Source organism: Bubalus kerabau, chromosome 2 (assembly GCF_029407905.1).
Source record: "Bubalus kerabau isolate K-KA32 ecotype Philippines breed swamp buffalo chromosome 2, PCC_UOA_SB_1v2, whole genome shotgun sequence".
In the NCBI taxonomy this organism is placed as follows: Eukaryota; Metazoa; Chordata; class Mammalia; order Artiodactyla; family Bovidae; genus Bubalus; species Bubalus kerabau.
This window is the reverse complement of record NC_073625.1, coordinates 190,917,701-190,944,851: the sequence shown is the minus strand read 5'-3', so window position 1 is coordinate 190,944,851 and position 27,151 is coordinate 190,917,701. Positions and strand designations below refer to the sequence as shown.

Here is a 27,151-nt window from a genome sequence, read left to right as displayed (position 1 = left end):
AGGCTGTGGGGTCTCAGTGGGAAGCCAGCAGAGGTCTACTCCTAATCCTGCAGCAGCTTCTCCATAGCGTCCAGTGGTCTTGTACTGAGTGTGGACAGCCCCTCCTTCTTCTGATTTCCTGGGGGTCCTTTCTGATACTCCCCTGCTCAGATGCCAGGTGCTTCCAGTGCTGACCCCTGACCCCTTCTGGCTTTGTCTCTTGCTTCTCTAACTATGAGGCTATCTCAAGATAAAGGGCCAAGGTCACCACCCACCAGAAGTTCTCCGAGACTCAGCCCTTTGTCCTCTGGACCCTCTGGGTGAGGAGTCCCCATCCTTCCCATGTCCTCTGGTGCCTCACCTTCAGCTTGATACCCTGGACACTCGGGTGTCAGACAGATGCACTCTGCTCTCCTTGCTCCACGGTAGAGCTGACATGGGAGAAGGGTGGTTTCCGTGGCTGTTTGAGGACCAGTATCACACAGGGAGGGACATCTGGAGATTCGTACAAAAGTGGGTCAAGTAAAATTTTGAGAAATGAAGCAGAATCCAGACAGAGCCAGTAAGGCACGCAGGCAGAATGCCAAGTGAACAAGAGCTTGAAGAGGGGCAATTAGTCATGAAGGTAAGTAAAAGCCAAACAAGCAACTAAAAAATCTACAACAGAAAACAATGTCCTGGGAGACAGCCTGGAAGAGGCAAAACAAGGAAGACAACAGTTGCGTCTGTGTCCAGACGCCCACGGCCTGGGTATAAAGGCTGCCCAGGGAGGCAACCTGCAGACATCACCCGCCTTCCTCCCGACACCAGCCAGCCCCACGCCACCATGTGCCACACCAGCTGCTCCTCAGGCTGCCAGGCTGCCTGTGTGCCCAGCCCCTGCCAGCCGTCCTGTCTGCCCGTGAGCTGCAGGCCAGCCGTGTGTGTGACTCCCTCCTGCCGGTCCACTGTGTGCCTGCCCGTGAGCTGCAGGCCGGCTGTGTATGTGCCTGTGAGTTTTAAGCCGGCTGTGTGTCTGCCTGTGAGCTGCAGGCCGGCAGTGTTGGTGGCCCCCTCCTGCCAGTCCTCCGGGTGCTACCAGCCCTCCCGCCCTACCCTGGTCTGCAGACCCATCTCCTGTAGCACCCCTTCCTGCTTGTGATCACGAGCCTCTTCCCAGCTGCTCCCAGTGCAGATGGGGTCACTCCTGCACCCCTCCTAGTACAAGTCCTCAGTGGGCCTCCAGCTTCTGCACGTGGCAGATGAAAAAAGCACACTAAACCGACCTCTGAACCCAGGCAAGAACATGGCAGGATGATCTGGACCCTTCTGTGAACTGCTGCATTCCCCCCAGGAAGCCCTGGTTCCCAGGGTCCTTCTCTGTCTCCAGCAGGAAACCACACCCTATGTGAGCCAAATAAACTGTGCTTTCCCCATGCAACAGTCTCTTCCTAGCTGTCTTTCATTTCTGTTTTCTGGCTAGCGAGGCTATTACCAGGGCTTCCCTGGTGGCTCTAGTGGTAGAGAATTTGCCTGCAAGGCAGGAGACCCAGGTTTGATCCCTGGGTTGGGAAGATCCCCTGGAGAAGGAAATGGCAACCCACTCCAGTATTCTTGCCTGCGAAATCCTATGGACAGAGGAGTCTGGTGGGCTTCAGTCCATGGGGTCGCAAAGAGTTGGACACAACTGAGCAACTACAGCCACCACCAGGCTGTTACCAAGAATTTAAGGCTGATCACCTCTTCATTGATCCCCGTCCCCAGCGGCTCATGGGAAGGTGGGAGGTTTTGGGTGGAGGGAGTGGCCAATGAGGCCTGGGGGCAGGAGGCTCGGGCAGTGACTTGCCTTGTTTCCCGCATCTATCACGCCCTGCCTCAGGGAGAGAGGCCGGCTTCTCATCTTGTTGGAAGACATCCCGCTTCCTGCGTCACAGAGTCAAGTCCATTGGGGCAGTTTGACTCATTTGGAGTCAGGTTCACAGAATTAGGATTGCTCTAGTTTGCGGCTTATGTCTCACTTCATATATCATCCATTTTAAATTGATCAATTAATGATCAAGTGTTGGTTCTTATAATAAACCTCATGAATGCCTTACCTAACATGGAAAGTAGAACATCAGTAATTTACCCCTAACTTCTTGGGTACGTTTCAGCTAGAAACGTACGTTTATTATTCCATTACCTTTAACATCATAGAATGGATCCACATCTCTGTATTCTTGAAAGGTAGAATTTCTGATTTGCTGGTTTCCCAAGATGTTAGAAGGGCGCTGTCCCAGATGTAATCTTCTGGAACTTACTTTTTTCACTCTGTACCATACTAGTTTTCCTCCACACAGCTGTGCCATGTGGTTTATCGGTCTAGACCCCTCCCCGCTGTCTACTCATGGGACTATTTCAGGTTAGACCTACTCCAGAGGAGGGCTGGTGTGCAGGGGCCGAGTGGGCAGTGGGCTGGAGGACGCGGCTGCGGACTATCCTTGCTCCTCCTCCTCTTGTTGGCATCTGTGACCTTTCTGTTTAGGCCAAGCCAAGCTCTACCCTGAGAAAGGTGCTCAGCAGAGAGAATTACAGCAAGGGGTAGAGGCCAGCCCTGCAGGATAGTGCCAGGCAGGGAACTGGTGTGCACGGCAGGACCAGCTTCACCTAGCTGGAGATGTAGGAAAATTGACTCCCTGCCACATGCTCTGAAGCAACCTCAAATTCCATGCCTTTTGTTTCTGGGGGTTTATTTTGTAATGGATTTTCCTGGGAGCTTTTCTAAGATGGTGAGATGGGTGTGGTTTGAGACACACAAGCACCATGGTGATTGGCTGTGGTCTGTGCTGAGCTTCCTTCCTTCACTGTTAAGGGTGGTGGCCGTCCCCGCCCACAGGCAAGAGGACACAGTCCCTCCTGGGACTTTCTCACTGCTGACAACCCGATTTCCAACCTTTTACTTTATGTCCTGGAGGCAGATGATAGAGCTGATCTGTCCAGGTGATCTGGAACGTACTCCTATTGTTTACATTTCAAGGACTTTGGGTAAAACGGAGCCAGAAATGGAACCAGTCAGCTTGGACGTATACTCTCACATGCGTGTGCACGCCCACAGGCTACACTATGCGTCACACACACAGACACACATGTAAGTGCTCCCACTCGACATACACCGACGCACGTGCCCACACGCAGCGCAAACACGTATAGGGCACGCACACACGTGCACACGCACACTCACGCACGCACCCGCAGGCAGCACAGGGCGCACGCCTCCTCCCCCCACGGTGCAGGCTTGCTGCGCGCCGCGCACCGCGGGTCTGACGGCCATCGCGGCTCCGCAGCCCGCCTTGCCTGCGGAAGCAGAACTGGTTCTCTGCTTTCAGGTTAGTCTGGGCTCTACTCTCCAGGCCGCTGGTGGAGCTCACAGCACCGCTGAGCTCTTGTGGCCTGTGGAGGTAGGCAAGTGTGGGCTTCAGTCTCAGCTGGGGCAAGTTCTTTATCGGTTCTGAACTGCCTTTCCCTCATCTCAAGAAGGGAGATCCCTTGCAGAGTTGTAGAAGAGATTAAAAATAACATATGTGAGCTTTGGGCATAATGCTTGCCACATCAGAGTCTTAGAAAATGTTAGCAAACAGGCCACATGGTAAGAACCTCATATAATGAAAAGCCAAGGTAAAGAGCTGTGAGAACATAAGAGGGATTATGATAAGGGATTCAGAACCTGTGTGACAAAGAGGGAGACTCAGAACTATGGCCCCCCGGGTTTCCTGTCTCAGGGGTGCACGCGGGGATGGAGATGTGAGCCCCAGCTTCCCCGCGAAGCCCCGTCTCGGCGCCTTCGTCTGCCGCCCTCTCCTGGCTCCAGGCTGTTACTGCAGGCAGTTCCTCGGGCCTGTCTCCATCTGGACCGCATGTGTGTGCTCCTACCACAAATGCTGTAAATTTTCACTCTTTTAATGTCTTCCTTGTGTCAGTGTCTCTTGAGCATGTCTGTCTAGAAGTGCCCTGCTCGTGTGTGCGTGCCTTCACCAACTCCAGGCACACACACGTGCACACACACACAGGTAGGCACACACACGTGCTGGACTGGCTCTGCGGTTGGTTAAGCTAGCCTATGGTAATTCCTGTGAAGCTCACGGAGAGGGTGAGGATGGTGTGGGGGGTACGGCAGGGGCCGTAGCTTTGTTGTTGGGTGGGCTGTGGGCGAGATGAAGATGCCAGCAGAGCCACAACCGGGAAATGGGTTTTACTGCCTTTGAAGCACCTTCCCTGGCTCTCCCCTCAAGAACCCCCATTTGAACTTGGGGTTTCTCTCCCCAGTGCATTTCTTCATCCAGGTTCTGAGAAAATACATTAGATCCTCCAGTTCAGTTCAGTCGCTCAGTCGTGTCCGACTCTTTGCGACCCCATGAATTGCAGCATGCCAGGCCTCCCTGTCCATCACCATCTCCTGGAGTTCACTTAAACTCGCGTCCATTGAGTCGGTGATGCCATCCAGCCATCTCATTCTCTGTTGTCCCCTTCTCCTCCTGCCCCCAATCCCTCCCAGCATCAGAGTCTTTTCTAATGAGTCAACTCTTCACATGAGGTGGCCAAAGTACTGGAGTTTCAGCTTTAGCATCATTCCTTCCAAAGAAATCTCAGGGCTGATCTCCTTCAGAATGGACTGGTTGGATCTCCTTGCAGTCTAAGGGACTCTCAAGAGTCTTCTCCAACACCACAGTTCAAAAGCATCAATTCTTAGGCGCTCAGCCTTCTTCACAGTCCAACTCTCACATCCATACATGACCACTGGAAAAACCATAGCCTTGACTAGACGGACCTTTGTTGGCAAAGTAATGTCTCTGCTTTTCAATATGCTATCTAGGTTGGTCATAACTTTTAGTATGTTTTAAAGTTCAGATGTTGTCATACACTGTGTATCTTTTTGTAACTTGCTTTCCTCCTCCACGTTACATTGGGGTAACTCATCCTTGCAGATACACCAGCTCTTGGCATCTGTTCAGGGCTATATGATATTCCACCGTCTAAATATACTGGGATCCATCGATTAAGTGTCCAGTCACAGACACTTAGGTTATTCTGACTCTGTAGTTCCTACCACAAATGCTGCAATTTTTCACTCTTAACTTCTTCCTTGTGTCAGTGTCTCTTGAGCATCTTTGTTGAGAAGTGCCCTGCTCGTGTGTCACTGTGCATGCCTTCACCAACTCCAGAGGGTGCGAATTTCACCACAAAGGGGTTGTTCCCAAACTATGCTGACAGCAGGTGTGGGACTGGCTGTTCCATATATTAAACCAAAGCCACCATCGTCGGATGTTCCAAGTGTGGACAGCCTGGTCATTGTGAAATGTCTTAGGAACTTTATTTTCTATTTTATATATTTTTTACAGGGTGATGCTCACGTAGAAAAGGACACAAAATAAGGTCAAAACTTGACGGCTTTTCGCAGAGTGGGCACTGCTGGTAACTGGCTCTAGGTCCAGGAAGTGGGGATACCCACCCCTGACACCATCTAAGGCTTCTTCCAGGGCCCCCCAGCCTCACCATCCCTGAGTAACCAGTGCCCCATCCTCTAGCAGGAATGATGTGCTCTGAGCAGTTTGAATTGCACCCGACATGGTTCCATTTGTTGACAGTCTTCACCTTTACCTTTAGGCGCTCCGGTGGGTCTCACCTCATACAGTGAGGGAGCTATCTCATCTTTGTATTCTCTGGGAGACTTTGTGTCACTTTGGAGACATTTATTCCTAGACCATCTCTGGTATGGTCTTGGCAGGTAGATTCTAAATCCTGATTCCGTTTCTTTAGGGCCTAAAGGTTATTTACGTTTCTAATAAATTCACCATCAGATCAGATCAGTCACTCAGTCGTGTCCGACTCTTTGCGACCCCATGAATCGCAGCACGCCAGGCCTCCCTGTCCATCACCAGCTCCCGGAGTTCACTCAGACTCACGTCCATCGAGTCAGTGATGCCATCCAGCCATCTCATCCTCTGTCGTCCCCTTCTCCTCCTGCCCCCAATGCCTCCCAGCATCAGAGTCTTTTCCAATGAGTCAACTCTTCACATGAGGTGGCCAAAGTACTGGAGTTTCAGCTTTAGCATCATTCTTTCCAAAGAAACCCCAGGGCTGAAAATTTTAATATCTTCAGAAAATTTATTGGGAAAAAATTGTTGAAATAGCCAATGATTATTTTAAACATCTCCCTTATTCCTGTAGTTCTGGCATAATTTTCAGTCCCAGTTTCCTCAGGGCCTTTATTGGGCCTTCCGTTTTATTCTGCCAGCCAGTTCCACAAGCCAAAGACTTGTCTTTTCAGAGAACCATCTTTTGACCTTGTCGGTCTCTGTGGATAACTGTTTCTGTTTAATTTCTGCCCCTGATTTTGCTGTGCATATATTGAAGGCTTTTAACTACTTTTCCATGATGCTTTTCATAGACAAGCTTCAGAAAACAGCACAGATATTTTCAACATGTCATACAGAGGAACAAAGTCAAAAGGGAAAGGTCAGTCCCTTGTTTCAAAGGGACAGTAAAGTCAGTTTCTGGCCTGTTGTAACGGGGTATCATCTTGTGGTAAATACCATTTTAGGGAGTATCTAGCTGAAATTCTTCTTTGATGAATGCAAAAGATTCACATGTATTTATACACTGCGTGCAATTTTTTTTTAGGCCACTGTGACATCTCCTCATGAAATTGGAAATTCTTTGAGACAAAATGTATCCCAACTATTAGTTAACAAAGTCTCATTTCAGCAAGATTCATCTAAAGCTAGAGAAAAGTAATTGAAAAATTTCAGATTTTGAATACATTACCCTTGAATGCTGTTGGTCTGCTTGCTCCACCGTGTTCTGAGAAGGGCGTGTGTCTTTTCTGTGTCGGAGCTTTGTCTTTCTTCCTTGGAATCCGCCAGGTTTTGTCACTGCTGAGAAGTCCCCTCTTCGTTGTCCTTTGTGGCCAACCTGCTCCTTTTGTGGCCAACCAGGTGCTAGGCCATCTCCGTCAGTAGGAATTGATGAGAGGTCAGGTGAGAAATTCAGGCAGGGCTTTACTGGGGCTCATGCTGCAGTGGAGCAGGGGAGAACAAGTAACACATGCCCTGCTCGCCCTCCAAGGAGGCGCGTGAGCTGGTTCCTGGGTGAGGGCGGTGACAGGTCCAGGGGTCAGGCCAGAGAGGTGTCCTGGGTGGTCTGCCCACCCTCTTCGTGGTGGTGTGTGCAGGGGGTGTGAGCAGGACCCTGCCTTTGCCCTGACACCTTGGAAGTGGCAGTTGAGTTTTTGGTCTTTTTGAATCTTTTGTCCACACTCTGTCCCAACTGCACACGCATGCAGTTATTTTTAGTCCCTCTCGTTTCTTGGTACCTGTAGCTGGAGATGACGTTTGTCCAGGTGCAGGCCCTGCAGCGAAGGCCCCAGGCCCAGCGCATCTCCCTGGTGCTGTGGATGCTCACTGACCTGAGTGTTCTCTGTTTTCACCACATGGATTTCTTTGTAATTGTGTGCTTTCTTTTCTGAAATCTGGTCTCTGTCCCTGAGTGTCACCTCTCCCCACTTCTCTCTGGAGAACCATGTGACATGTGCTGACCCTTCTCTGTCTCCCAAGTCTGCTGGCTGCTTGTCATTTTTTAAATAAATGTCTTAGTTTCTGTGTAATTTTTTTCAGGTCAGTGTCTGGTTCGTGTGCACTGGTCTCCCCAACTTGCCATCCCACCCAGGCTGTGGACTTTTATTGCAATGATTTTTATATGTTTTGGCTTTAGCAGTTGTCTTTGATTCTCTCAGGTATATCTGTTTTAAAAAATAGTATCTTATTCCTTTCTCATGTTTTTCATCCCATTTTTTAGTTCCTTGGATGTTAAAGCACGCTTGCTTACAAGTCTGTGGAAAAGAACCCACAGCATGAAGTTCTGGGGACATCTGTTGTGTCTGCCGCCCTTGGTGTGTGGACATGTGTCCACACGCACTGTGTTGGGGGTTGTGAGCTCACGCTCAGGTTCTCAGTTGTGTTGACGCTGCCCAGTAGCCTGGGGGCCTCAGGGAAGTGCGTGCTGGGGCCAGGTGCAGCTCATTGTAAGCCATGTCTCACGGAGCACTCCTGAGTCAGTAAAGACCCACCTTACAGACGGGAACACTGATGTGATAGGCATGTGGCTACCCAGGTGACAGTGTCTTGTAGATGTGGTATAACCCCTGCCAGGCACGTGATGATGGGGTGCTGAGCCCCCTAGGTATTAGGGGAATTAAATGGAAGTGGTCTTGTCCGGGCTCCAGAGACAAGAAAGGAGAGCAGGCAGGCCTCCAACCTTGCTCCTGACCTGTCTGGACACTGCCCTGACTGTGCCTGCTCACAAGTGAAAGCTGAAAGGCACTGCAGATAACTTAGCGAGCAGGTCTTGGAATTCTTGAGCCTGTGGAGGAGGTCTGGCCAACCACACTTGGGGTTTATAACATCCTAAGACTCACAAGATGAAACAAACAGCATTGTAAAAAAGATTAACATACAACCAGAGCTGCAATTTGCTCACAAACTGACGATGGTATCAGTCCGTGGCCTGGAATTATAAGCGGGAATCCCCCAAACTGCAATTTTGAAGTCTCACCCATGGAGCAGACACGCTGCCCAGGACCTTTTCCCCAGCGGGACTCCAGATTGCTGTTACATGGGACTTCCCAGCACTGTTTGAGGCTGGATGTTGGTTGGCCCAATTAGGTGATGTGTGTGGGTTGCCTTCCTCTACTGTTTCGATTGCTCTGTTCTTTTAATGTCTGTGTATTGAAAGTAAGTTAGATAATGCTCTATTAAATATTGGTAATTCTCTGCTAAATATTGTTTGTGTATAACGAGTGATTTCTTTTGTTAATGAATCCTTTGAACCTGAAACCAAAGTTAAAAGTTTAGGCGAAACATTGAATTGGTACCGTGAGCAGGATTCATGAAACAAAATGCCAGTCTTTACGAAGAAAAAGTTTAAAGTGGATGAAGCTTTTATTCCTGGATGGGACGATCCACCGTATTGCTTATTAGCTAATGAATGGGGCATATTCACTGGATTGTGTGAGAATTGGAACCTTACATTAAAGTGGACTGAACCTTTAGAAGTTATTGAATGTTCGTGGCTAGCGCCAGTTTAGAAAGGATTAGAATGTGCCGTGCTGGGTGGCGGGCTGGATCCCCCTCTCTGCCTACTGTAAGGTACATGAAGCTAAATTAAAATTGTCTGAAGAGAAGTTACAAGTGGAAAAAGGATTATGCGGTTTGTGAGGACGATTGTCCATGCCATTAAATGCAATGCCAGAATTATATTTTAGCTGACCAAGTCTTCACTTTCGAAGTCGGCTCTCTGCTGAGCTGGCCCCCCGTTTTAGCTGCGTCTCCCACTCTAATAAACTCTATTCTCCTCTCATTCTGTCTCATATCTGGGAATTCTTTTCCAGCCTGCGCACAGACCACCACACCAGGCTACACACATCAGGTGAGGGAGGGGAGGACGGCAGATTGCAGGGCCCAGCAGGTGCGCGGGCATTGCTGCGTGTTCACCCTGACCCGCGTGGTCATCTGAGGGTCACTCACTCACCATGGCCAGGACTTTACTGCAGTGACCCAAGGCTGTCTGCCTGGGCCCCCTCAGCGGGTGTGGAGGTGGACGTGAGGGGAGGGCCTACAACCCCACTCCTCTCCATCCCCGAGCATCCACGACCAGGAGCTGCCTTGGCTAGGCGTCATGGCGGCCAGCACACTGGCCGGTACCCCAGGTGCTCAGAAGACAGGTGCTGCTTCTCCCTGCTGAGGGCCAGGCAGTGGCTGGAATGGGTGGCTGGGGGAGCAGCCTGGCTGGGCTGTCACCACACCCTCTTCTGTCCTGGTGCTAGACCACCTGGTCAGGGCTCTTCACGGGAGTGGCCGAGCATCCCCTGGCTCATGACAAAGGGCAGTGTGGCACTTGGCCGGCCTTGCAGGCTGCAGGCAGGACCACGAGGGCAGGGAGGACAGAGGTGGGCACCAAGCTTGGGCTCCCCTCGAGACATTCTCACGAGGATGGGCCAGTCCCCAGCCCTGCCCCCCAGCCCCTTTGCACACACAAACTGCCCTCCTGGCCCCGGGGTGTGGGCTCCTGACCATTTCTGAGGAGAGAGCTAGGTGGATGTGTTTATTAACCAGCCAGTGGGGTGGGCTCCTGGTTCAGCAACCCAGCAGGAGTGGGTAGGGTCTTTGGTGATCAGCCAGTTGTGGGGCTTGGAGAGCTTGTTCACGCGAAGGGCAGAACCAGAGGGTGAAGACCTTTGACGGACAGCTCAGCTTCCAGGATCAGGAGCCATGGCTTCACCCACTGTAGCGTCAGCAGCAGGCGGGGATGCAGAGTGAGGCAGGCACGCAGAAGCAGATGGGGCAGAAGTGGGCCTTGCATGCCATGGTCTGGCAGGTCACAGGAATGCAACAGGCAGGGCTATACGCACAATGAGGGTTGCAGAGCGGCTGGCAGGTTGTGACCATGCAGTCACTGGGACAGCACAGCAGAGACCCGCTGGGGTCGGGGGGATCGCAGGCGCCCCCACACACCAGGGGCGGGCAGCAGATGGGGGCGCAGCCCAGGGCACCACAGCCGGCAGGCGAGCCGACACAGCACATGGTGGTGGGGCTGCAGGTCTGGTCTGCGGGTCCCTCCCCAGCAGCCTTTATTACCCGGGATGTGTGTCCTGGCAACGTGGCCCCTCCTTGTGCTCTTGATCCTGTTTGCACTTTCCTGTCCCTGTGCTGGGTGCCCCATGAAGCCCGTCAACAAGCACAGCCTGCAGTCTCTGGGGTGGGAGTGGCCATGCTCGTGCTGGGCAGGGCTCGTGCTGGGCAGGCACTGTGCCATGCTGGCCACTGGGCCCTACTGGTGGTTTGAGGTGGGCAAACTGCCCAAGGAGTCAGGGTCCCGGTGTACCTGTCCTGCCAGTCCCTGGGTGTCCCTGGTGGGCACCGACACTCACATGCCCTGGGGTGTCGGTGCATGCTGTGCATGGGGCTGGGGCATGTTGCTCGGCCCTTCCGCTCAAGTCCCCACTGGGCCTCTTGCTGTGGGGACATTTGGGTGTCCTGCCTGCCAATGTGGGGACCTGGTGTCGGGAAGGAGGGGAGAACCCTGGGGTGATGTGCCCAGACTCCTACCTGCATGGCTCTGTAGCCCCTGGGGAGGACAGACCAGCTGGACACCACTGAGAGGGAGGAAACTGAGCCCTGTGTGGGATTTCTGATAGACAGCTTAATGGTTGGGTACTGCTTTTTGATCCAATTGGAAAATCTCTGTCTTTTGATTTTGACGTTTAGACATTTTGCATTTAATGTAATTGTTACTGTTTTTAAGGGTAGAATACCATCTTGCGAGTTGTGTTCGATTTGTCCCATCTGTTCTTTTCCCTCATTTCCTTCTTTTTAATTATTCCATTTCATCTCTACTTTTAGCTCATCACTCACACATCTTTTGGAAGCTGCTTGGCCTAGAGTTTATACTATACACCTTTAACATAACACAGTCTGCTTCCAGACAGCATTCTACCATTGCATCTGTACTGTCAGGATTCCACAGCCCAGCACTTCCATCTCCTTTCATAACCTTTGTGTTATTGTCATATTTTACTTTTCCATTTATTAAGAATCCCACAGTGCACTATCACTACATTTGCTCTAGACAACTGTCTAATAATGATTGTTATATTTATCTTCTCTTTAAAATCATTTCTAGAGCCATTCTTTTCCTTGTGTAGGCCCACGTTTCTCTATGCTATCATGCTCCTTGACCTGAAGACATTTTCTTAATATTTCCGGCAGCACATATCATCTGCTGATCTCTCTCATTTTTTGTTTACCTAAGAGAGTGTTTATTTCACTTTCAATTTTGAAAGATATTTCCCAGTTTTGTGGGCTGACAGATTTTTCTTTTAGTATTTTATAGATGTCATTCCATTGTCTTTTGGATTGTAGAATGTCTAATCAGAACTCTGATGTAATTCTTATTTTTACTCTTCTGTACATGGCATGTATTTCCCAAATGAGTGCTTTCAAGATTTCCTCTTTAATTTTTTTTTGAAAGCCACTATTTTAATATGATGTGTCCAGGTCATTTTTTTGGTCAGGGGTGGGGTATGGAGAAGGTCCTTATCCCATGTGAGGTGCTCTGGTGTTTTTAGGCTTATGTCTTTCATCACTTTTGGAAAATTTCTCAGATATGATTGCTTCAAATATTTCTTCTGTGAAGAGATACGTTCTATGCCTTTTCTCTCTTTGGACTCTAGTTACGTGCATCAGTGATGGTTTGATATTGTCCCAGAGTCTGTGATGTTCTGTTCTTATGCCCACCCCCACCATCTTGCTCTTTGCTTTTGAATATGGTAGTTTCTATTTCCCCGTCTTCAAGTTCATCGATTCCGCACTTGACTGTGTCACGTCTACTCAAGAGCCCACGGACGGAATTCATCTTTGATGCTGTATTTTTATTTCTATACTTTGCATTTGACCCTTTCCTCTATTTTCCATCTCTCTGCAGCAATTCTCCATCTGTGTGGTCCCCACATGTGTGGCCCATGTTTTACACTCAACCCTTTAACATATTAGTCACGTTTATTTTTAAATTTCAGTTTCACGACTGCAGCATCTGGGTCACTTTGAGTCTAGTTGTATTGACTAGTTTGTCTCTTGACAATGAATTGATTTTTCACTGCTTTTTTGAATGTCTTCTAAGTTTTGTCAACCTCAGATGTGTTAATTTAAATGGACGTAAACTGTGTTTCTTCCTGGGAATAGGTGTCAGGTCATCAGTGTGGGGAACACTTGAATCAACCTGCTCAGATGTTGACCTTGGTTTGGGTTTTGGTGTTTCCTGGGGACCTTCCAGGTCCCAGTGGCTTCAGAGTCCTTGTGTGGCTATCAGCATCTTGTGCTTAGGACGGGGCTGTGAACACAGTGTTTTTGCTCTGTCCTGCATTCTTTAGCTGCCCCTGCATGCTTGTCACACAGAAGTGACCTCTACATCTGTCTGCCTTTCCCTGCTGGAGACTGATGCTGCTCAGGCAGCTGTGCTGGCCAGGCTGGAGCCAGGAGGAAAGTGGGGCTCTCTGGTCTTGGCCCAAGGTCAACCCTGGCAGGCCCTGTGTGCCTGGGCCTGAGGGGTGAGGCTTTCTCAGATCTGTCTCCTCTCCCTGGGATGGCCAGACTCCCCTTTGTGTGTGTGGTGGCTTTGTATGAGCCTTCTGGTCTCCCTGTGTGGTCATCCTTTAGGCACCAGATTGGACCTGGGTCTGGGCCTGTTTCCCACCTGCTGCTCAGAGGTAGGGGAAGTCCTTCCCCACCCACAATGTGAGTCTTGAGTGGCTGATGTGGGGACATACCTTCCCCACCCTCCACCCACCAAGGACCCTCCACCTTCAGCTGAGCTGTCAAGAGGGCTCTTTGAGGAGAGTCTTCTGTACTTATGATTTGTATACACTTTCAAGAAGAAAACTTCAAAATATGTGAAGATAAAACAGGGGGACAGGCTGCATTGAGTAGCATGGTTTATTTGTATTTGGCTCACATAGGGTCTGGTTTCCTGCTGGAGACAGAGAAGGACCCTGGGAACCAGGGCTTCCTCTGGGTAGGGGTGGATGCACCAGTTCACAGAAGGGTCAGATCATCCTGCCACGTTCTCACGCAGGTTCAGAGGTTGGTCGATCATGCTTTTTATCTGCCACATTCAGAACCTGGAGGCCCACTGAGGACTTGTGCTAGGAGGGGTATAGGAGTGATCTGGTCTGCACTGGGAGCATCTGCGAGGAGGCTCATGATCAAAAGCAGGAAGAGGTGCTACAGGAGATGGGTCTATAGACCAGGGTGGGGCAGGAGGGCTGGTAGCACCCAGAGGGCTGGCAGGAGGGGGCCACATACACGGCTGGCCTGTAGCTCACGGGCAGGAACAGAGAGGACTGGCAGGAAGGAGTCACACACAGGGTGGGCTTGTAGGTCACTGGCAGACGTATGACTGGCCTGTAACTCACGGGCACGCAGGTCGCCTGGAAGGTGCTGGATGTGCTGCAGGTTGGTTGGCAGGGGCTGGACGTGAAACAGGACGTGTGGCAGGGACTGGACGTGCTGCAGGATGGCTGGCAGGAGCTGGGCACGCAGGCAGCCTGGCAGCCTGAGGAGCAGCTGGTGTGGCACATGGTGGCGTGGGGCTGGGTGGTGGTGGGCGGAGAGCTGGAGATGTCTGCAGGCTGCCTCCCTCAGCAGCTTTTATACCCAGGCTGTGGGCGTCCCAGCAACATAGACACACATTGTTGACTTCCTTGTGGTTGTTGTCACTGTGTTTCCCCAACGTCTTATTATCCTGGGGCACGCTTTTCTGGGCTCTTCGCCTCCATAAATTAGTTTGGCTTTGAGGCCAGTTCCTCCCTCTAAACAGGATATTCTAGTTTGCCTTTCCATGGGGTTCATGGTGTTTCTCCAGGTTATCATTGTGCACGGGGCACCCCCAGATAGACTAAAAGTACTCTATCTTTTTACTCCTTTTAGTCTCATGCTGTCAGTGAAGACTTTGAGGCCATTGTATATGTTGAGCTTTTACTTTGCTTGTGAAAGTGAAAGTGAAGTCGCTCAGTCATGTCCAACTCTTTGTGACCCCATGGACTGTAGCCTACCAGGCTCCTCAGTCCATGGAAGTTTTCAGGCAAGAGTACTGGAGTACTCCAGTACTCTTTCCTTCTCCAGGGGATCTTCCCAACCCACGGATCGAACCCGGGTCTCCCTCATTGCAGGTAGATGCTTTACCATCTGAGCCACCAGGGAAGCCCTCAAGCTTTTTTACTTTGCATAGGAAAACATTGAAGCAGGAGCCTGCAAATTTTAGTCTCTGGGGAAAATCTGTTTTGTTGCCTGTGTGTGAATGAAGTTCTTTGGGGCACAGCCACGCACATGCATTTAGTGTATCTAAGGCTGCTTTTCCCTACAATGTTGAGTTGTTGTGAGTGAAACCACATAGCTATAAAGCCTGAGATGCTTACTCTCGGCCCTCTACAGAAAGTTTGTCAGCTCCTGCCTTATTGTAATCATGCAAGAACTGATTTGCTCAGGCAGCAGATTTTTCTGTGTGCTGGGGTAGAAACGTCCAGCTTCATGAGCCCTCCAGGGCAATGGATAAATGAGTGAATGAAAAATCAATGCATGGAATCATTCTGAGGGGCGGGGGCTGAGGCCCAGAAAAGAAAGCAGGTTCAGTGGAGAAGTGATCTGGGGGCCTCTGGGAGGACGTGATGCTGAGCTGACAGTGGGTGCAGTGTAAGGTCAGGGGTGGTGGGTGCTCAAGGCAGAGGCAGCAAGGACGGGGTGTGAGGACCTTGCTGCAGAAACAGAAATATTCCAGGAGCAGTGGGAAATCCCACTGCGTGGGGTGCCAGAGAACCAGTGTAGGGGGACAGACTCAGATCATAGAGCCTGAGGACCAGTCAGCACAACCTGGGCTATGGAAGAAGAAAGAGTCAGTGAACTTGAAGACATGTCAGTAGAAAGTATCCAATCTGAAGAAGAGGGACAAAGAGATAAGAAAAACAAAGAGGGTTTTTGAGACCATATCAGAAAGGCTAACATGCAAGTAATTTCAACCCCAGAAGGAGAAAAGAATGACACTGAAGCCTAAGGATATTCTGAAGAAATAAGGGACAAAACCCCCAAATCTGATTAGGAAAATTCCAATTTACAGATCCAAGAATCATACACCACACCTAAATCCCACTCTGTTAGGAGCAATGTAAAGACCACAGATTGCAGAGTGAGACCGAGCAGCTTCAGTGCATTACAGGACCCTCCAGGTCTTCCTGACTGGATATCTGTGTTGCCGGCCCCTTGAATGGTGGCAGGGTTGATCACTGATTGGTTATGAGACAGTCCATGTAAAATGCTTAGCTCAGCCCTGGCACGAACTGGAACCCGGTTGTTATGATTACGGCAATAACCTGGCCACAGCCCCCAGTGAGGAGCCCCACGCCGAGGGAGAACCTTCTGGATCACAAATCAAATGGAGGTACTGGTGCAACAAGTGTGATTGTGCTCATGTGGACAGAGGACAGGGTGCTTAACTTGGGGGAAGACCTTGAAAATCACCATGTGGGAGCCCAGTCCTGGCTGACGGCCCTTCCCCATCCCATCCAGGCTCCGATTCCAGAAATCCCAGGGCCACTGGGCCACCGTCAGCCTCCAGCTGAGGGAGCTTCCTGAACTGAGTCACAGCAACCAGAAGCTCCAGGAAGAGACCCTCGGGGGGAGGAGGAGGAAAAACAGCAGGCGGCCACCAGGAAGACACCCGGTGCCTCATTGCCAGGACGCCACAGCCCGGGTATAAAAGGCACCCTGGGGAGGGAGCCTCCAGACCAGACCTGTCCTCTGTCCCAACCCCTCCCAGCCCCAAACCACCATGTGTGATACCAGCTGCCCTGCGAGCTGCCAGTCAGCCTGCTGTGTGCCCAGCTCCTGCCAGGAGATTTGCTGTGTGTCCAGCTCCTGCCAGCCGGCCTGCCCTGCTGTCTGTTGCCCCACTTTGGGCTGTGGGAGCCACGTGGCTCTGCTGTGCCAGCCGACCTGCTGTGCACCCAGCCCCTGCCAGGACGTTTGCTGTGTGCCCAGCCCCTGCCAGGCACCCTGCTATGCACCCAGCCCCTGCCAGGATGTTTGCTCTGTGCTCAGCCCCTGCCAGGCATCCTGCTGTGCACCCAGCCCCTGCCAGGACATTTGCTGTGTGCCCAGCCCCTGCCAGGCATCCTGTGTGCACCCAGCCCCTGCCAGGACATTTGCTCTGTGCCCAGACCCTGCCAGGCATCCTGCTGTGTGCCTTTGAGCTGCAAGCCTGTCCTGTATGTCCCTGTGCATGGCAAGCACATCATGTATGTGGGACCCTCCTGCCAGCCTTCTGGGTGCTGCCAGCTCTCCTGCCCTGCTCTGGTCTGCAGACCCGACCCCTGCAGCTTCCCTTCCTGCTTCTGAGCCCATGACCTTCAGGACCCCTCCCCCGTGTGTGGGGTCAGAAGCAGCGGGCTCTCTAACTCCCACAAGGCAGCCCAGACATCATCCTCCTCACGCCCCCCAGACCCAATTAGATTGTGTGGCAGCAAGGCCACCTGGTCCCAACCAGCTAGGCTGAGGGACTCACCCATCAGTGTCCCCCAGCCCCTGCCCGGGTCATCCCCATGGTGCCCGTGCTGGCTGGTCCAGGCTCTGAAGCCTCCAGCATCACAGGTCTAATAAACATCAGAGTGCGATGTTCACCGAGTCATCCAGGTGGGGCTCAGCCAGGATTGTGCTTGATTAGTTTGTCTTCCATACTCACACCTCGGGGATATGTGGGGTGGCCGGACATTGGGTTGGAGCCATCCCAGAGGGCAGATGGGCCATCTCTGGAATTAGGAAGGCAGCCAGGACCGCCGCCTCTGCTGGCACACCACATGGGGAGGGGTGTTCGGCTCCATGTTCTGGAACAGCACTGAGAAGGAAGGAAGGTTCCCAGAGGTCTCAGTGATTATATGGCTGCAGTAGCTCCCTGGTTTAGGGTGAGGAGAAGGTGCTGGGTGGTCAAAGGCCACAGTGTCCCCCTTGGTGGCCCACCAGAGGGTGGACGCTGGGCCTCTTGGATGCACTGGTGTTTTGTGTCACACCGACAAAAGTTCACCAGTGAAGCTGTCCAGGCCTTTTTTTTGGTGGAATTGTTTTTTTAATATTCAATTTTGAAATAATTACAGATTTCCATGACGTTGCCAGAAAGAAAGTACAGGGAGTTCCTGTATACTTTGACCCAGTTTCCCTCAATGATAGCATCTTGGATAACAAGCACAGAGCGCGACCGGGAAGTTAACAGTCCACAGATCTCATCCAGAGCACGTCGATTTTATGTGTGTGTGTGTAGCTCCATGCAGCATCTTCATGTTTGTCATTCACACAAACACCACCACAGTGAGAGGCAGGATTGTACCATCACCACAAGGCTCCTTCCTCTACCCCATTATAGCCACACCCACCCACACTCGCGTCCCTAACCTTTGGCTGCCACTTATCTCTTCTGTATCTCTACTCTTTTGTTAAATTGAGAATGTTATTAAAGGGTATCATTTACTGCTGTTATTTAGTCACTAAGTCATGTCCAGCTCTTTGTCACCCCATGGACTGCAGCATGCCAGGCTCCTCTGTCCTCTACTATCTCCAGGAGTTTGCTCAAATTCATATGCATTGAGTCAGTGATGCTACCTAACCATCTCATCCTCTGCCACCACCTTCTCTTCTTGCTGTCAGTCTTTCCCAGCATCAGGGTCTTTTCCAGTGAGTCAGCTCTTTGCATCAGGTGGCCAAAGTATTAGAGTTTCAGCTTCAACATCAGTCCTTCCAATGAATATTCAGGACTGATTTCCTTTAGGACTGACTGGTTTGATCTCTTTGCTGTCCAAGGGACTCTCAAGAGTCTTCTCCAGCACCACAATTCAAAAGCATCAATTCTTTGGCACTCTGCCTTCTGTATGGTCCAGTTCTCACGTAGTACTTGACTACTGGGAAGATCATAGCTTTGACCATATGGACTTTTGTGGGCAAAGTGATGTCTTTGCTTTTTAATACGCTGTCTAGGTTTGTCATAGCTTTTCTCCCAAGGACCAAGTGTCTTTTAATTTTGTGTCTTCAGTCACTGTCCACAGTGATTTTGGAGCCCAAGAAAGTAAAATCTGTCACTGCTTCTACTTTTCCCCTATCTATTTGCATGGAAGTGACAGGACCAAATGCCATGATCTTCATTTTTTGAATGTTGAGTTTTAAGCCAGCTTTTCACTCTCCTTTTTCACCTTCATCAAGAGATTCTTTAGTTCCTCTTCACTTTCTGCAATTAGACTGGTATTGTATGCATATCTGAGGTTGTTGATATTTCTCCTGGCAGTCTTGATTCCAGCTTGTGATTCATCCAGCCAGGCATTTCACATGATGTACTCTGCGTATAAGTTAAATAAGCAGGGTGACAATATACAGCCTTGTGGTATTTCTTGCCCAATTTTGAACCAGTCAGGTGTTCCATGTTGGGTTCTAACTATTACTTCTTAACCTGAATACAGGTTTCTCAGGAGGCAGATAAGGTTGTCTGGTCATCTCTAAGAATTTTCTACAGTTTGTTGTGAACTACACAATCAAAGGCTTTAGCATAGTCAGTGAAGCAGAAGTAGATGTTTTTCTGGAATTTCCTTGCTTTCTCTATGATCCAATGAATGTTAGAAATTTGGTCTCTGGTTCCTCTGCCTTTTCTAAATCTACCTTGTACATCTGGAAGTTCTTGTTCAAGTACTGCTGAAGCCTAGCTTGAAGGATTTTGAGCATAACCTTACTAGCATGTGAAATGAGTGCCATTGTACGTAGTTTGAACATTTTTTGGCATCCTACAATATGTCAGTTTTTGAGACTGACTTTATTCACTCCACACAACTCCCTTGAGATCCACTCAGGCTGTGGTGTCAATAATTTGCTCCTTTTTACTGCAGAGTAAGACTCCAAGGTGTATATTTTTCTCAGTTTGCTAACTATTCACCTATCAATCGGCAGGTGGGTTATGGAAAGGCTTTTAACTATGAATCCAATTTCTCTGATTGATATAGGGCTATTCAGTTTATATATTTCTTCTTGAGTGATTTTTGATAGTTCGTGTCTTCTAAGAAATTAATCCGTTTCACTTACTTTGTCAAATTTGTGGGCATAAAGTGACTCATAATGTTCCCTTATTATACTTCCAATGTCTGTAGGCTCTGTAGTGATGTCACATCTCTCATTGTTTCCTTATTATACTTCGAATGTCTGTAGGAGCTCTGGTGATGTTGCATCTCTCATTCTGCTCCCTTATTACACTTCCAATGTCTGTAGGAGCTCCAGTGATATCACATCTCTCATTCTTGATATTGGTGATTAGGATCTTCTCTGTTTGGCTTGCTAGTCAGTATGGATAAAGATTATTCAATTTTATCCATTTTCACAAGGAAACAGCTTTTGGCCTATTTGATTTTCTCTTTTATTTTTCTGTTTTCCATTCCATTGATTTTCTACTCTGATCTTTGGTTTTGTTTTTCTCTTTTGAATTTAATTTGCTTCTAGTTTCTTAAGGTGGAAGCCAAGGTCATTTATTTGAGAGTTTTCTTCTTTTCTAATAAGGACATTCAGTGCTACAAATGTCCCACTCAGCATCACTTTAGCAACATCCCACGAATTTTGATATGTTGTATTTTCACTTTTATACACATCAAAATATTTCCCGATTTCCTTTTTTCTTCATTTCCTGATTTATGTTTTATTTAGAAGTCTATTTCATTTCTAAGTAGTTGTTGATTTTACAAGGTCTTTCTGTTCCTGGGTTTCTAATTTAATCCCAATGTGGTCAGAAAATACCTGTTTTGTGATTCAAATCTTTTCAGATTTACAGAGACTGGCTTTATAGCCCCCATATGGTCTATCTTAACAAATGTGAACTTTCTTGATACATGTTTTGCTTTGATTGAAAATGAAAGGCTTTTGTTTTGGGGTGGAGTGTTTTTTCAGTGTCAAATAGTTCACTGGTTAATATGTTCATGTTCAGTCACTAAGTCATGTCTGACTCTCTGCAATCCCATGGACTGTAGACCACCAGTCTCCTCTGTCCATGGGATTTCCCAGGCAAGAATACTGGAGTGTTTTGCCATTTCTTTCTCCAGGGGATCTTCCTAACCCAGGGATTGAACCCATGTCTACCTGTGTCTCCTGCTTTGCAGGCAGATTCTTCACCACTGAGCCACTCAATAGTCTATATCCTTCCTGACCTTCTGTCTCCATGTTTTATAAGTTATTGAGAGAGGATTATTGAAATCTCAAGCTGTAAGAGTAGATTTGTCTGTTTCTCATTGCAGGTCGATCAGTATTTGCTTCATAATTTTGAAGGTCTACTATTAGGTGCATCAATATTTAGGATTGAGTGACTATTTTATCTTCATGAAAGGATCCACTCCATCCCTGGCAATAGTCTTTGATCTGGAAACTATACTTTATGGTATTGATAAAACTGCCCCAGCTTTCTTTTGATTCTCCAGTACTCTTGCCCAGGAAATTCCATGGACGGAGAAGCCTGGTAGGCTGCAGTCCATGGGGTCGCTAGGAGTTGGAGATGACTGAGTGACTTCACTTTCACTTTTCACTTTCATGCATTGGAGAAGGAAATAGCAACCCACTCCAGTATTCTTGACTGGAGAATCCCAGGGATGGGGGAGCCTGGTGGGCTGCCATCTATGGGGTCGCAAAGAGTCGGACATGACTGAAGCAACTTAGCAGCAGCAGCAGCAACATGATATACCTCTTTCCAACTTTTTACTTTTAACACATTTTTGTTTTGTATTTAAAGTGCATTTCTCATAGTCAGCGTAAAGTTAGGTCAACCTCAGTCAACCAGTCTCCATCTTAATTGGAGCATGCAGACGACCTATGTTTAGTGTGATAATGCTATTTGTCCCATACTCTTCCTCCCCTTTTCCCATGATTTCATATTATTTCCTTTGTTGGCTTATTAGCACAAGTCTTTCTTTTGTATCTTAGTGCACTAAGATCTTTCCAGGAGCCAGGAAAAGGTGATGTCCACAAGAAATGAGTATGAATGAATTCATTATGGATTTAGACTGAGATACATGCAAATTGAGGTGAAATTTTTGCCAAAATTCCTCAGAATAGATTGAAGTAATTTAAAGGCAAACAGAGACTGGTGTGGGGCTTCAGTGGTGACTCAGTGGTAAAGACTTCATCTGCAATGCAGGAGACACAAGACATGGGTTCGATCCCTGGGTCAGAAACAAAGAGTTGGACATGACTGAAGTGACTGAGCACACATGCATGCTGAGGCTGGTGTGAATTTTTCATGTAAGGTGCAGCTCTGGTGCTGGGCCATAGCTTAATCACTCATTCCTCCATCCCTCCCTCCCCCTCCTCTTGTCTCCCTCCCTCCCTCCCCTCTTTCTGCACTGAAATGAGGCTGCAGGAGTCATTTTGGATTCTCCAAGAAGCCAATGCCAGCATGTGATAGACTTGCTATAAGTTTATTTTGGGGGAAGAGTAAGAGGGGGAGCGGAATGGGGAAGGGCTTTGACATGCCTAGGTTGACCAGACTCCCCTGCATGGGGAGCAGGAAGGAAGGAGGGCCTGGCGGGCAGCACCTTGGCCCTCCACACAGCTCTGAGAATGCCTCAGCAGGTGGTTGTATAGTTGGAGCAGGCTTCTGTCCTGCTGTCCCAATCATGTGCTGGGAGCAGCCTGGCATGGATGCTGGGGTCAAAGCAACAGTGGCAGATGGGACCCCATGGTGGGTTCTTGTGAGGGGATCTGCGTGGAGCCTTCAGGATGGACACAGTGCACCTTTGATAAGCAGCATTCAGAGCTGAGGAAACACTATTCACTGTCCTCGGGACCTCACCGGGGAGGGAGGGCTGCAAGTGCCACGGAAGAAAGGCAGAATGTGGCTGGGTTGCAGAGCGGCAGGCCTCCAAGGCCTCGTGATTGACCTCGGGGTGCGCAGCCACCCCTCGGCTTTGTGGGGGAGGCCTGGACAGCACAACCTCGGCCTGAAGCACAGGGTGGCTGCGCCCTGTCTTGCCAGGTCCTGACTCCGAGGCCTTCCTGGTTCTCTTCTCCCAGGAAGGGTCATAGGAGGTTCTGTTTGGAGTTCTGAGGGCGGTGTGTGCCCCTCCCCGGAGCCCCTGCCACCACCACACTCACATCAGGAGAGGACATGGGATGAGGAAGCATGTAGAGTGAAGAAGCCGAGTTTATCAGGCTAGGCTGGCAGGTCCTGCGGAGGAGAGTCTGGGAGCCGAGGGGGCGGGGCCTGGAGGAGGGGCGGGGCCTGGAGGAGGGGCGGGGCCCAGAGAACCGGACCCGCTGTGATGACTCAGCCTGGGTTTAGGCTCTAGGATAACCTTGGCAGCAACTGCTGAGAAGACCCTGGAGGATGAGGAGTCCCTGTCATTCCTGGTGACACAGAGGAGACGGCCTGTGGGTGTCCTTTCTGGGGTTAAAGTCCTGGGGGAGGTTAAGGGCTGATAGCTCTGAGCTGAGCCTCTCTGTTGAGGGACCCTGGAGCCTGGCTGGCCCTGAGGGGCCAAGTCAGCAGCAGGGCTCCGGGGCCGAGGCAGGGACGCAGCAGACTGGGCGGGAGCATGCGGGCCGGCAGAGCAGGGACACGGAGGAGGCCGGGCGGCAGCAGCTGGGCTGGCAGGAGGAGGTGGGCACACAGCAGGCAGGGTGGCACACGGGGCGGCAGAGGAGGGACACGGAGGAGGCTGGGCGGCAGCAGCTGGACTGGCAGGAGGAGGTGGGCACACAGCAGGTGGGGCGGCACACAGGACGGCAGAGGAGGGACACAGAGGAGCAGGAGGGTCTGCAGCAGGATGAGGGGGCTGAGCAGGGGGAGGCCTCACAGCACACTGGCCTGCAGCAAACAGGGGTGCAGCAGACAGGGGTGCAGTAGACGGGCTCACAGCAGGCCTGCTGGCAGGGGGAGGAGGTGCAGCAGGAGGGCTGGCAGCTAGACTGCTGGCAACATGAGGAGGTTGAGCAGGGGGAGGCCTTACAACAGACAGGCCTGCAGCAGACAGGTGTACAGCAGACAGATGTGCAACAGACAGGCTTGCAGCAGACGGGCTCACAGCAGGCCTGCTGGCAAAGGGAGGAGGTGCAGCAGGAGGGCTGGCAGCTAGACTGCTGGCAGCACAAGGCTGGGCAAGAGCTGCTGCAGGCTGGCTGGCAGCAGGGGCGGGACTCGCAGCTCACTGGGGCGCAGAGGAGGGTCAGGCGGGGGGCCGGGGCGCAGCAGCTGGGGGCACAGCAGGGGGGCTCGCAGCAGCTCTCTGGACAGTCGTCCACCTGCCAGGAGGAGCCTGTGCAGGAGTCACAGGACCCGGGCAGGCAGACCCGGCTGCTGTAGCTCAGGTCGCTGGAGCAGACAGACAGGGCAGAGGAAGCCATGGTGGAGCTGGAGGAGGTATGTGTGTGTGAGTGAGTATGTGTGTGTGTGAGGTGCTCAGACTCCTGGCTTATATACCCCTCCTGGGTGTGTGTGTTGTCCCAACAGAGGCTTCCACACCTGCTCTTCCTGGTTGGTATGGTGCCCTGTGAGGACTCTCATTTGGGTCAGCTCCACTGTCATGAGATGTCCTTGCTCAGCTCATAAAACTTGGGGTCACCTCTGGCAGGGTGCCAGATTCTGGCCTGAGACTGGCTCTACAGGACACCTGGAGGAAACATGCAGGCTTCCCATGGCTGACCCCTTGGCCTCTCCTAGGCAGGTCATATGCGCGGGCACCTTGTGACAGGTCCAGGCCCATGAGGACGTGCACTGTGTGGGCCCAGTCTGTGTGTAGGGCCTCACCTGGCTTAGCTGGCCTGGCCTGTGATTGGAGAGAAGCGGACAGAGGTATCCGTTTGGGGGAAAAGGCAACAGGAGAGGGCAGGGCCTTACTGGCGGGCTCTGTGAACTTCTGTGGTCCCCATGTCAGCAAGGAGGATGGCGCCCTAGAACAGGAGAGGATCCTCTCTCCTCTAAGCAGGAGATGGACTGTTCCAGTGATGCTGGGGCTCCCTGGCACATTAGGATGACCAGATCCAAGGACTGAACTTTGAGTGCTAAACCATGTCCCCCAGAGCCCATGGTCAGTTGTCCTGAGAGGCAGGTCTTGGATCAGGATTTAATCCTGAGACAGGCATGGGTGAAGGTGGTGTGGAGAACCTGGAGAACAATCTGTCACAATTTCAATAAAAATCCAAAGGGAATCTTTTTTTGTGTACAAATCGAGAATATTGAACTGCCAGAAAATACTTGCAATTTGCATGATAGGTGAAAAGTTAATATGAAAATTTTAAAGTGATTAAACTAAAACAGTATAAGATAAAATAATCGAACAAAATTAAAAACATTTGTTTTCAATAATCATATGAAAAACTACTTGATATCAATAATGAAAGTTTCCCAAATTAAAACATAAATGTCCCACCTGTAAGATGAACCAAGATTACAAAGCTGATCATTTCCAGGGCTGCTGTGCATGGGGGCTCACTCTTAGGCATGCTTTTTTTTCACATAATATGAAATTTATTATTTCCTCCATTTTGAAGTGTACAATTCAGTGACGTTTAGTACAGTCACATGTGCAGCCATGACCACCACCAAGTTCTAGAACATTTTCCATCACTCCAAAAGGATATCCTGCGTTATTAAGCAGTCCCTTCCAGCCCCGGTCAATCACTAATCTGCTTTCTGTCTCTACAACTTTGCCTATTCTGCACATTTCACGTAAGTGGAATCATACAATATGTACCTTTTGTGTTGACTTTTTTCACTCAGCATGTTTTCAAGGTTCATCCACATTGTAGCATGTGTCGGTGCTTCATTTCTTTTAGGGATAATATTCCATTATATGGATAGACCACATTTTATTTATCCATTCATCAGTTGATGGACATTTCGGTCATTTCCACCTTTTGGTTAATGTGACTAATGCTGCTTTGAACATTTTGTATAAGTTTTTGTTTGAACACTGCTTTTTAATTTCTTGGATGTATACCTAGGAGTGAAATTTCTGGGTCATGTGGTGGCTCTGTGTTTAACATTTAGAGGTACTGCCTGGCAGTTTTTCACTCAGATGCAACATATATCTTATTTGGAGAGATGTCTATTAAAATGCTTTGAAAGAAAGAAAGAAAAGAAAGTGAAGTCGCTCAGTCGTGTCTGACTCTTTGTGACCCCATGGACTGTAGCCCACCAGGCTCCTCTGTCCATGGAATTTTTCAGGCAAAAGTGCTGGAGTGGGTTGCCATTTCCTTTTCCAGGGGATTTTCCTAACCCAGGGACCATTTTTAATTGGATTGTCTTTTTGTTGTTGAGTTGTAGTTCTTTGTGTTTTCTGAATGTTAGACCCTTATCAGAATTATGATTTGCAAATATTTTCTTCCATTCTGTGGGCTGCCTTTTCACTTTCTTGATGTTATCCATCAATATACACAACTTTTTAATTTTGATGAAGTTGAATTTATTTTTTTTTATTTGTTTTTTGTGTTTTTGGTGTCATATCTAAGAAACTGTTGCCAAATCTAAGGTCATGCAGATTTATCTTTATGTTTTCTTCTAAAAGTTGTCATTTTAGCTCTTATAATTAGGTCTTCGAGGCATTTTGAGTTATTTTTTGTATACGGTGTATGATGGAGTTCAACTTCATTCTTTTGCTTGTAACTATTAGTTGTCCCAGCACCATTTATTGAAGAGACTATTCTTTCCCCATTGAATGGTGTTCATACTCTTGTTAAAAATCAGCAGACCATAGATGTATGTTTTTTTATTCCATTGATCTATTATGTCTATCCTTGTGTCAGTACCAGTATTTAGAAGACTGTAGCTCTGTGCTAAGTTTTATTTCTTTCTTTCTAATTTGGGTATCTTTTATTTCTTTTTCTTGCCTAATTTCTCTGACTAGAACTTCCAGGACAACATTGACTAGAAGTGGTGAAAGTGGACATCATTGTCTTTTTCCTGATTGTAGGGAGAAGTTTTCAGTATTTTACCATTGAGCATGTTGATGACTGTGGGTTTTTCAAAATGACCTCTGTTATACAGTTGAAGAAATTCCCTATACTCTTAGTTTTCTGAGTGTTTCTATCTTGAAAGAGTGTTGTCTTTTTTCAGATTCTTTTCCTGTATCAATTGAGATGATCATGTGGGGTCCCCCCCTTTATTTTATTAATGTAGTGCATTACATGACTGGTTTTTACATGGTGAATCACTCTCACATTCTTTGGATAAATCCCACTTGGTTGTGGTGTATAGCCACAATGTGGTATATATCCTTTTAATATGCTGCTGGATTTTGTTTGATTGTATTTTGCTGAGGATTTAAAAAATCTGTATCTATAAGGAGTTTCAGTCTGTAGTTTTCTTTTTTCCTTTACTTAGTCTTGACATCCTCATAGAATCAGTTAGAAAGTGGTTAGAAAGTGTTCCCATATCTTCTGTTTTGGAAAGAGTTGAGAAAGACTGGTAGCAATTGTTCTATAAATGCTTAGTAGAATTCAGCTTTGAGCTGGCCCTGGGCTTTTCTTTTTGATGAGGTTTTCGATTACTGATTTAATCTTGTCACTTGATTTATGTCTTGCCTATTTCTTTTTGAGTCAGTTCACTCACTTTAGAG

At 49.2% G+C, this 27,151-nt stretch overlaps 4 protein-coding genes across 6 annotated transcripts in view; 2 read left to right on the top strand and 2 right to left on the bottom strand.

The window, feature by feature from the left end:
- TSPEAR (thrombospondin type laminin G domain and EAR repeats) overlaps positions 1-27,151 on the top strand; it is a 182,433-nt gene that overhangs the window by 25,464 nt on the left and 129,818 nt on the right. The window lies entirely within an intron of this gene.
- Positions 806-1,120, top strand: LOC129642917 (keratin-associated protein 12-1-like). The gene has a single exon (XM_055566877.1). It carries the CDS (start codon positions 806-808, stop codon positions 1,118-1,120), a length of 315 nt encoding a protein of 104 aa, XP_055422852.1.
- LOC129644272 (keratin-associated protein 12-2) lies at positions 13,748-14,122 on the bottom strand. Its single transcript, XM_055569819.1, has one exon. The coding sequence runs from the start codon at positions 14,120-14,122 to the stop codon at positions 13,748-13,750; it is 375 nt and encodes a 124-aa protein (XP_055425794.1).
- LOC129644256 (keratin-associated protein 10-12-like) lies at positions 23,079-23,939 on the bottom strand. 3 transcript variants are annotated; one of them, XM_055569800.1, is made up of 3 exons: positions 23,900-23,939; positions 23,337-23,851; positions 23,079-23,273 (listed from the first exon to the last, which is right to left on the bottom strand). In XM_055569800.1, the coding sequence occupies exons 1-3, from the start codon at positions 23,937-23,939 to the stop codon at positions 23,079-23,081; spliced, it is 750 nt and encodes a 249-aa protein (XP_055425775.1). The 3 variants fall into 3 exon arrangements, with proteins under 3 accessions (XP_055425775.1, XP_055425776.1, XP_055425774.1); XM_055569801.1 differs by having other exon boundaries at positions 23,079-23,368; positions 23,480-23,851; XM_055569799.1 differs by having other exon boundaries at positions 23,337-23,939.

Bases quoted from the DNA above. Each gene is read 5' to 3' on its own strand.
- LOC129644272 (XM_055569819.1), bottom strand. From the start codon at position 14,122: ATGTGCCACACCAGCTGCTCCTCAGGCTGCCAGGCTGCCTGCGTGCCC.
- LOC129644256 (XM_055569799.1), bottom strand. From the start codon at position 23,939: ATGGCTTCCTCTGCCCTGTCTGTCTGCTCCAGCGACCTGAGCTACAGC. The intron at 23,274-23,336 runs GTGTCCCTCCTC...TCCTCCTGCCAG, and splicing joins GCAGACCCTCCTGCTCCTCT to TCCAGCTGCTGCCGCCCAGC.
- LOC129642917 (XM_055566877.1), top strand. From the start codon at position 806: ATGTGCCACACCAGCTGCTCCTCAGGCTGCCAGGCTGCCTGTGTGCCC.